The sequence below is a fragment of the Abrus precatorius genome, unplaced genomic scaffold, assembly GCF_003935025.1.
Source record: "Abrus precatorius isolate BTA unplaced genomic scaffold, Abrus_2018 Scaffold8, whole genome shotgun sequence".
Taxonomy (NCBI): domain Eukaryota; kingdom Viridiplantae; phylum Streptophyta; class Magnoliopsida; order Fabales; family Fabaceae; genus Abrus; species Abrus precatorius.
The window spans coordinates 11,183,257-11,193,801 of NW_020874428.1; the positions used below are offsets into that span (position 1 = coordinate 11,183,257).

Consider the following 10,545-nt stretch of genomic DNA (forward strand, 5'->3'; position numbering starts at 1 on the left):
TATCATTCTTTTCTATTTCATTACTCTTTACTACCAATATTAAAAAAGCTTAATAAATAATTTGTATATTTTAAAACACCTTACAATAATCTAATTATTAAAATATATAGGTAAGTTTCTAATTATGTTTAATCATATATCACAAGAATCATCAACCCATTGACATTCATTGAAAACTATTTGTGTTAATAGTTGATTGATCCAAATAAAAAAGAATAATTAAATAAATTTAGGAAAAGAGAGGGATGGAGAATATTACTTTTGATTGAATAAACGTGTAATATAAATGACAAAATTATTTGCATCTATCACTTTTATTTTGGGCTTGAATGTCAGTTGAAAAGTATCTTGTTTTTGTCCTGAAAAATTGTCTGGGCCTAGAAAAGCCTAGTGGAGCTCGTTGTAGAGCACCGTTGAAGAGTTTGAGAAATCATTTTCAGGAATAGGAACCGTGGTGCTGGAATTGAACGATATCTGTAGCTTACTCTCCAAGCTTTGTAGCAGAGAAGATAAACCACTAGAAACAATTGAAATTTGTAGCAATGAAGTGGCCACACGCAGGATTCCCAATGCATCCTCTTTATTCCTCCAATCGCACGGAGGCACTTTCTTTTGTCTTTCTCCTCTCAGAAGCCGATTCCCTTTTATCGTCAAATTCAATATTCTCTGACTCTGAAGATGCGTGATTCTAATTTCCACCGATTTTTTCTCCTTTTCCTCTCTATTAATACTAATTCCTCCAACGCTCTTTTTTTCCCAAATCAATCTGGTACCTTTCTCTCTTCTCATATTCAACTCTCTTTATTTTATTATTATTCGAAATTCTATAATCTTTTGATTATCGTGGATCAAGGTTACTGCGTTGGCCGTGAATTCCTTGCTCCAGTTCAACAATCATAACCTTTGACTTAACATGGGCTTCTGGAACGGTGTATGCAACAACTTCTCTTCATTCTTTCTCTCTCTCGATCTGTTTTTAATTTTTATATGTCTGTTCTTATTTTTTGGTTCTTGGTTGACGAGCAGGAACGTAATCAAACCAATCAACAATCTGATATTGGTATGCTTTTCACTCGTTTCGAACCTTATTATGATAACTGAGAGAATTTCAGTGATTAAACCACGTCGATTTAGTTTAACTTTAGCATGACATCGACTAATAACTCCGGTTACCGTTTAGAATTTTCAATGCATGGAATGGATAATGAATACCTTGTTCTAATTAAGGGGCTTATTTTCCGTGCGTTACACTTTTCAAACCAAATATAGTCGCTCTGTTACACTGAAACATATTTGGTATAATGGATAATGGACTAGCATGAAAACTGTTGTAACTGATATGTCAATTCGATAGCGGGTCTTTTGATTTTCTAATTACTCCTTCTTGGCGCACGTGACCAGGTTCAGTTTTGAGGGATGGAAAAGAAATACTTTTTCAGGTAAATTTTAACGACTCTGGTGTTGGCTTTTCTTCCTAGTTCCTTGTACATAATAGGAGAATTTTCAAGGCAAGGATGTGCTATAATTTTCATGTTAATGTTGTTATTATGCACTAATTGGAAAAACCAAATCGGCCTGAGTTTCACTTCTGTAGTTCTTTTTTGCTTTATTTATTGAACTGTTTTCTGTCTGCGCTCCAATGATGCTATTTATCCGCAAAGACGTGATGTTCTTGGAAAACTAATAGTATTGCGTGCATATCATACCACATCTCATCTTTTTGGAGTCTAAGACTACCAAGACCTTCACACAGAGTAGAATTGACATGAAAAAAAAATTGCTTTGCAGGCATTCAACTGGGAGTCTCACAAATACAATTGGTGGAAAAATTTAGAAGGCAAAGTTCCTGACATAGCTAAAGCTGGATTCACTTCAGTATGGTTGCCACCACCAACTCAATCCTTCTCACCTGAAGGTTACAGCCTTAGAGGGATTAAGCATAAAATTACATGGTCTTAGTGTCTTTGTCTTCAACTCCCAGGAAGACATAATGTACAGTTATGTTCCCTTTTCACCCTCTTTTGCAGGTTACACTCCACAGGACCTTTACTCTGTTGATAGTAAATATGGTTCCGAGAGACAATTAAAAGCTTTACTTCAAAAGATGAAGCAACACAGAGTTAGGTCAATGGCTGACGTAGTTATCAATCATCGTGCTGGCACCACCCAAGGACGCGGAGGGATGTATAATCGTTTTGATGGAATTCGATTAGCGTGGGATGAGCGTGCTGTGACATCATGTAGTGGTGGACTGGTAATATTTGTTACCTACAATGTATTTTCGCATATTCCAACTCTGCATCTTACATAGAAGTTCCTCCTGTCCTGTTGAATCTACGCGTTTTTCATTTCAGGGTAATCCAAGCACGGGGGCCATTTTCCAGGGGTTTCCCAATATTGACCATACTCAAGATTTTGTGAGAAAGGATATCATAGGATGGCTCCGCTGGTTGCGTCATGACGTGGGCTTTCAGGATTTTCGTTTTGACTTTGCAAAAGGGTAAGACGTGTTATGCCTTTGGAGTATTGGGTTTTTCCTGGTGTTGTTTTCTTTTATTATGCACTCATGATTTGAAATTTTATACCTTTCAATTCTGTCACTTAGGTTTTCCCCAAAATATGTTAAGGAATATATTGAAGGAGCAAAGCCGTTGTTCTCGGTTGGGGAGTATTGGGATTCTTGCAACTACAGGGGTTCTACTTTGGACTATAACCAAGGTACACAGCTTAGATGTATATTTTCATTCGTCAAATATAATAAAGCACAATTCTGAAATTTTTTGAAATCTAAATATGTTGGTCATTGGGATATAGATATTTTATGAGGGGACTAAAAAGCTCAAAATTTATATTCCTTTTCCCTGTAAAGTGGTTGAAATTTTTTTATTGATATGACATATTATTGCTGCACGTAAACAAAGATATTTGTATTACATGTTGGGAAGCATACCTATTTGGCATGGAAATTTAAGTTTATACTTTATTCATTTAATTTATTTAAAAATAAAAATAAAAAAACAGTATAAAACAATTCAGAAGTTCTTGCAAATTGCAAGGATTCTCTTTTTGATACAAGTGACAAACTATTGACCTATTTGGAAATTACATAACGACGTAAAGTAGATGTTGATGTTGTTTACTTGTCATGTTTTACCTTTATTTTTAAATATGGATCAGCTTGTTCCATAGTGTGACTTTCGGTATCTCTATTTTGCATTTTGTAAATTATCGTTCAGCCTTTAGCGTACTTATGTTCCACTCTTTGCAGATAGCCATAGGCAGCGAATTATCAATTGGATTGATGGCACTGGACAACTTTCAACTGCATTTGACTTCACAACAAAGGGAATTCTTCAGGTACCCAGCATTTTGCGCTTAGCGAGTTAGTGAATGCTTTAAAAAATGAACATATCTAAATCTCTTCCCCGGACAGAAGATTTCATTATTTCCACTCCCTCCCCGCTCCCCCTCACTTTTTACAGTTCAATTATTTGGTTTCTACTTACTATCGAATCTTCATAAAAACTGGGACACTCGCAGATGTACTGGTTATTAGATTCATTTAATTACATTTCTCACCCCCGAAATCCCTTATTATTTCATGTATGCTGATGCACTTCTAATTTGTAGGAAGCTGTCAAGGGAGAATTTTGGCGTTTGCGTGATACTCAAGGGAAGCCTCCAGGTGTGGTCGGGTGGTGGCCTTCAAGATCTGTCACATTTATAGATAATCATGATACGGGCTCAACTCAGGTACTAAAGGCGCTTCTTGGACAATATCATGAGGATATACTATTCTTGTTTATAGTACACAATTGCATGTTGAGGTGGAAATTTTTTCAGTCCCAGTGTAGTAAATACTCATCCCATTATAATAGTGGCACCTAGCTTTGTATATTTTTTCCCCTGTTTTAATTTCTTTTTAGTATAATATTGAAGAAAATTGTCAAATAAAGCCAGTTATTAGAGGAAGGAGTTGGTATGATAGAAATAATGAAAACTTCCTCGCTGAGGAAACGGTGAGTTTAATCAGCAAAAAATTATGTGTAAGCATCTTTCCTGTCTCATGCTGGAAGTCTGAGAAGACTGGCCCAGTTATGGGTGTGGTAGATTCATGTAAAATAAAGTATACTCTTGAAAGTAACTATGTAAATTGAAATATTAAACAATAAAGGGTAAACTGAAGTTTAGCTTGTTTATTAATAAAAATAACTGCCTCAAACTTGTCTTTATTGAGAACTTTGGCGCCAACATGTGAAGACGCCATTTCCTTTGACATTATGCGTTTTTTTGGGGCAATAATAAATTGCTTTCTTCTGCTAGTCCACTAGATCTTGAATTTATGCCCTTGTTTCACTCTGTGCAGGCTCATTGGCCTTTCCCCAGCAACCATATTATGGAGGTACTTTTTTTTTTTGGGCATTAGTGACTATTTAAAAGAATGCTTTCCAGTCCATAGGGTATTAGTTACATATGGTACCATGTATGTGCATAAATATATTTACGCAAGCATGTTTATGCACATGGTTGCTTGACGGGCATAATTTTAAATTTATCTCAATCCTATATGTAATTTATCCATTATTTAGCTGCTTGGTAATCTATTTCTCTTCATCCTTTCTCTACCTGTTTCCTACCGACTTATTGTTCCGTATATCAACTTCTTTTTATCCCGTCTGGTAAAGACAAAGCTCAAAAGTTAGTAAATTTCAAGCAGTTGATGCCTATGCGCAGTTCTACCAATCGTTCAGAACTACATGCCAAATCAAACACTGTTGATGGAGAATGTTTGTGCATATAAATAATCGTGTAGCAGCAAGAAAACAGTCGATTTTTTTTAAGACACCTTGTAGACATGGTGGAATACACTATCTCCTGTGGTCTTTATTTTTTCTTCCACTGTTGTACTGTCTGGAGACTAACAGAATTGTTGATTTGTTAAAAGGAAATAACCACCTTTAATCTTGAAAAGGCTCTTTTGTTGTCTTTCCTCCTAGACCTTTCTGATTTAAGTTGTGACTTGAGAGTTAGATACCCACAAAAGGTTGAAAAAATTGTGGGGTTTTAGCTCCCATACCCAAAACAATTGAACTTTTAATTAAATGGATTTCACTGATCACTTTTATAAAATCTTTTTGGTTACCGCAGGGGTATGCATACATATTGACTCATCCTGGGATACCAACAGTTTTCTACGATCACTTCTTTGACTGGGGCAATTCAATTCGGGAGCAGATTTTGAAGTTGGTACGTAACAGAACTAGTAGCATAAGCATCTTCCTCTGACAAAGGGATACTTAGTAACCGATTTATCTTTAACTGCAGATTGACATTCGCAAGCGTCAAGGTATTCAAAGTAGATCGCCTATCAAGATTCTGGAGGCCAAGCAAAACCTTTACTCTGCAATCATCGGGGAGAAATTATGCATGAAGATTGGAGATGGTTCGTGGTGCCCATCTGGGAGGGAATGGACACTATCAACTTCTGGCCATAATTATGCTGTATGGAATAAGCAGTGATCCGCTAGCAATCACCCTTCATTCCCCACTCGGTACACACAGAAATTACGTGCTTCTACTTCTAATACATGGTAAAACATAAGCTTTTTCCTACAACAAGTAGCTTTGGAAGTCGCCTTTCTGTAACGTACGTATTTCCGGCTTATATAGCTGCTTTTTGTATGATGTGTATTATGTAACAATAGCTGCCTTGTTCATGTAATATATAACAATAAGCGGCCTTGCTTATGTTATATTACAATAATAAACTTCTATCAGTACCGATTATTATCATTTGGATTTTTAAGTTTTTAAAAGAGTGATTATAAAAATGATATTCATGAAGTGAAAAGAATTTGAACTGAAGATGAATATGTATTAGGATAAAAAAAATTAAAATATTATCTAGATATACCTTATTTGAAATTTAAGTTAAAAAGTAATGAAAAATATCTTTGGAATGATAAAATTTAATTGACGACCTTTGTTAAAATTTCGTTAATGCATAAATGAGGCAGTTCTAAATAAAAAAGAAAATGATGAATATGGATGTTCTATTATTAAATAATATTAAATGGAAAATAAAAAATAAGATCATAATAAATTAATTTATCAGTTAAAAATGTTAATTTAGTAATAAACTCGGGAAGTAAATCAAACAACTATATAAGCTGTAAAGATAAATTAAAAGTTAAATTTTTGTGCTGCTGAACTACATGTATTTTCTTTTTCATTGAAAACCTCAATCTTTTATTTGTTCTTACTCTAGCTGGATACAGTTACCTACAATGGGGTGGAGCCATGAAAGGGAATTGGTCAGAGTAGATATGGTCCGAGTTCGGTAGAATTTATAAAATAACTATATGGTATTTTTTATATATTTTAATTTGATTTAAATAAGTTTTAAATTTGTACAAATGTTTTTATTTTAAAATTAAATTTTGATAAAAAAAAATTGTTAATATTTAGTCTCTAATATTTTTTTTAAAAAAAATCTCTATCATTAATTAATTATTAAAAAATGGAACAAAAAGACGTTAAAAAAACACAAATAAATTATGGATTAATGATCTTACACGACAAATTGACATTGACTTTTATTAATTGTATTTACAAGGTAAATTTTGATACGTAAAGAGTTAAATTATTTATACAATATTTTTTATAATTCTTTTCATTGCATCGAGTCTTATTTCAGTCTTTTGGTTGTAAAAAAAATATACAAAGAAATTATGTAAATATAGTTCATAAAATTTATCAACGTAAAATGCCTTTGAAAATAAAATGGAAATCCTTTATCTGATGGCACATAAATTCATTACATAAAGGTAAATTATATCGACGAGACTTCTTGTCATTGTAGGTGCTTTAATCATTGACCAGTAATCTTATTCTATTTCACTAATTACTTGCTTGATCAAAGTTTCTCAAAAAATTAATGGAGCTTCTATCTTTAAAAAGATTTTATGATTAGTAAGTTGGACTTAGGTTTTTTTAAGGTTTTGTTTAGATTTTATATTGACCTAGGAAGGAAAAAGGAAGAAAGAAGTTAGTAATTACTAATCCTTATTTAAAAATTAATTAAATATAAAAAAAAGATTAAGAAATTTTTTTAAACTTTCAAAAAATTTTAAAATTTTTTTATTCTCTATTTTAGAAAATTTTACTGACTCGTATAGTAAAATTTATCATTTATATTCTATTTATTAGATTAAATATTTAACATGGATTAAAGTTAAAATAGTAGAAAAAATAAAATAAAAATATTTTTTTAAAAAAATGTTAGCTTTTAGAGTAAAATTTTTTTAAAAATTTATAAAAATTTTAAATATAATTTTTAGAGAAAATTTTATTTAATTTTTGTATTTAAAAAAAGACAAAAAAATATATACATACAAAATATAAAAAAAAATAATAATATCATTTACATGTTAAACTCTTTATTATCTTTCACTCTCAATAATAAACATATAAACAAATGTTAGTATATATATATATATATATATAATTGAATTATATAATATTTATAAAATTTAGAAAAATATTAATATATTAAATTTATTTATTATTTTATTTTAAAATTATGAAGTTAAATTTTATATATTAGAAATTAAAAAAAAATATCTTCCTTGTCTGTTTCTTTCGACACTCAACTCTCAAACATTCTTGAAAGAAATTATTCACACATATAATATAATAATTTATATACTAACTATGTTTAAATATATTTAAATATTTCATTTAAACGAGATTTTCTTAACATTTTTATTGCCAAAAATCTTCTTATATTTAAGATCTGATAGAAGAGATAAAACGGAAAATTAACAAGTGTAGAATGCATGTTTTTGTCACATAATAAACATATAAGATATATTAATTTTTACATTAAAATAAAGACGTGTTAAAGAATGCTGATTAATTTAATTATTATGTTAATTCCTTACTTAATTTTATAAATAATAATATACTATAACATTATTACAAAAGCATTATGTGAAAGATAAGTAAAAGTGAGGAGATGATTGGAAGTAAAATTTAGAGTTTGTCGGCATTTAATAGGCTGAGGTTAATAAGTGCATATTTCATAATTTTGAGAGACTAGCGGGCTAAGAATTAATAATAAATGGCAATTACAAATCACAACACAACCATACTACAATTACAAATCACATGGCGTTGAGGCTGGAAAGAGACTCACCCTCGTGGCCACATCAAATGCATATATAGTCATACATTTCATCATTTATGTTTTGAAACCAACCCAGGCCTTCGCTGTGCAAAACCAGGTACATTCTCTGCAACATCCATGTACATGAATCATGTTTGAGTTTCATTTAAAGCTATTACGTTATATATTTGGAAGAATAATCTTATCTTTTATTTTTAGGATAGAATGCATGTAGTTTAGAAGAAAATAAAATAAAATACATCTCTTTTATAAGTAATCATGTAACAGCAAATTAATTTTAACAAGTTGAAGTTTTGAAAAATAAATTTAGAAGATTTTAAAGAAGGGTTTAGGTTATACTTCAAGTTGTCCTAACTTAATGTATTTAAATTTTACACTTTTTTTTCAAAGAATAACATATTAATAATAAGATTTTAACACTTAATAGATAATATTTTAATATAGTGATATTATTTATTTTAAACTATATATTATATAATATGTTTAAATTTTAGTTACGTATTATTCTAAGATTGAAATAATTTGTCAATATTTTAGTCAAGTTCTTATATTATTGGATTTTAATCGGGACATTTTTTGAAATTAGCAAAATGACCTATTAAAATTTTAGGTCGAGTAAAATCAAGGATAATCATGTCGCATGCATACTCCTTGTATAATCTAAATTTATGGTTCTCACAATTTGAAAATAAAACTATTTGCACTAAATACACTTTGTATTAAATGGAAGAACTTTTTAATGCGAGAGTGAAAAGAGTGAATCTTAATCATTGTATGTTTGGTTATGATTGATTAAGAATAAAATACCAAATAATGTAATGTTTAAAATTCTGTGCAATTTTTAACATTAACCATTTATATACGGTCGCATGAATAAAATTTACTGCCAGGAGACGGGAGAAGGTGAGAATCAAATAACACAGCTGAATAACTTTTTATCCAATATGAATTTTATAAATTTAATAAGAAATTTTTAAAATACTATTATTTAGATCATGCATACAAAATGTTAATAATTTAGATATTTGTAGATAAGTAGTTCAATGATAAAGTAATAAAATATCAAATAATACTTAAATTTAGTGTGAAAATTTGTAAACTTATATACTTTATAAAATTTTTAAATTAAATATTTTGATTAACGATATTTTTTAATAAAAAATAATTATTAAAAATGTCATTTTACTAAGTTTAACGTAGGTATCATTTGATTCTAATCCTATATAAGTGCATGTTCTTTAATTACAAAATTTAATTTTAATTTTAACTTTAATTTGACTACTATTTTATTCGCTTTCTCATAGTTTTTTGTTTCTCTTAAGATATAATATATATTTTTTAATTACCATGCATATAAATACAAGTATTAATATAATATTATATTATAATTATAATATTTAATATAAAATAATAAAATATTTATTTATGATATAATAATTAAATTTTTACTATAATATTAAAAATATTTTATTAAATTAATAATCAAAATATTTTATTATATATTTTTTAAAATATAATATAAATTATTTTTATTTAATTTTTTAATGCAAGAGAGAAGATAGTCCTTTAAATATTTTAAATATATTTTTTATATACAATTAATACATTTTTATATTATAATGTTAATTTTACAACTATTTTTAAAATTAAATATTAAATAATTTATGAATATAATTCTAATATATTATTAGTATAATTTTGTACACTATCAATAAATTAGATATAATTTTAAAATTAGTTGTTATAAAAATTAATATTTTTCCTAACATGATAATATGTAATTAAATAATAATATAAAAATATGTTATTTTGAAATTTTTGTTCCTAAAATAATTTCATTGTTATTTATTATAAAAAATTAATTTTATCAAATCGCGCATAGTCGAAAAATTAAATGTAGTTGTCACTTATGCTTAAATAATTTTATGTAAGATATTTCTATCAATCAAATTAATAATAAAAATAAAAAATACATAAAAATGAAAAAGACACCATTTATTTGATAATATATTAAAATTTATTAAAATTTTATTATGATCCAATAAATTTAAAATTATTTATCTTTAATAATATTCTTTCTCCACACGTCTTCTTACGTAAACAAATTTGTCTTAATAAAAATTAAAAAAATTAATGCATTCATTTTAATACATTTACTTTTATTATTGTTTAAAATTTATATCAGTCTCACACAGTTTATTTGGTAATAGATGCATGAAATTCATTAAATAATATATTTATTATATTTTAAAAAGGTCTATGAAAGAAATATTACTACATCTTTTGTCACAATTGAACAAATTATTCATTAAATGTTGGACAATTCCATTCTCAAGGTTCTTTCTTATAATAATTTA

The 10,545-nt window shown here is 28.6% G+C and overlaps 1 protein-coding gene across 1 annotated transcript; it reads left to right on the forward strand.

Moving 5' to 3' along the window:
* The first annotated feature begins 317 nt into the window (after positions 1-317).
* LOC113874114 (probable alpha-amylase 2) lies at positions 318-5,879 on the forward strand. Its single transcript, XM_027512335.1, has 13 exons — positions 318-769; positions 854-931; positions 1,027-1,060; positions 1,402-1,439; positions 1,789-1,915; positions 2,028-2,254; positions 2,355-2,500; positions 2,606-2,718; positions 3,269-3,357; positions 3,631-3,753; positions 4,367-4,402; positions 5,149-5,247; positions 5,326-5,879. The coding sequence occupies exons 2-13, from the start codon at positions 914-916 to the stop codon at positions 5,518-5,520; spliced, it is 1,245 nt and encodes a 414-aa protein (XP_027368136.1). The 5' UTR covers positions 318-769; positions 854-913; the 3' UTR covers positions 5,521-5,879.
* Positions 5,880-10,545: the final 4,666 nt, after the last annotated feature.

Excerpts from the sequence above, each read along its gene's own strand:
- LOC113874114 (XM_027512335.1), top strand. Across the intron at positions 1,440-1,788 it reads GAAAAGAAATACTTTTTCAG|GCATTCAACTGGGAGTCTCA; the intron begins GTAAATTTTAAC and ends ATTGCTTTGCAG. Across the intron at positions 2,255-2,354 it reads CATCATGTAGTGGTGGACTG|GGTAATCCAAGCACGGGGGC; the intron begins GTAATATTTGTT and ends TTTTCATTTCAG.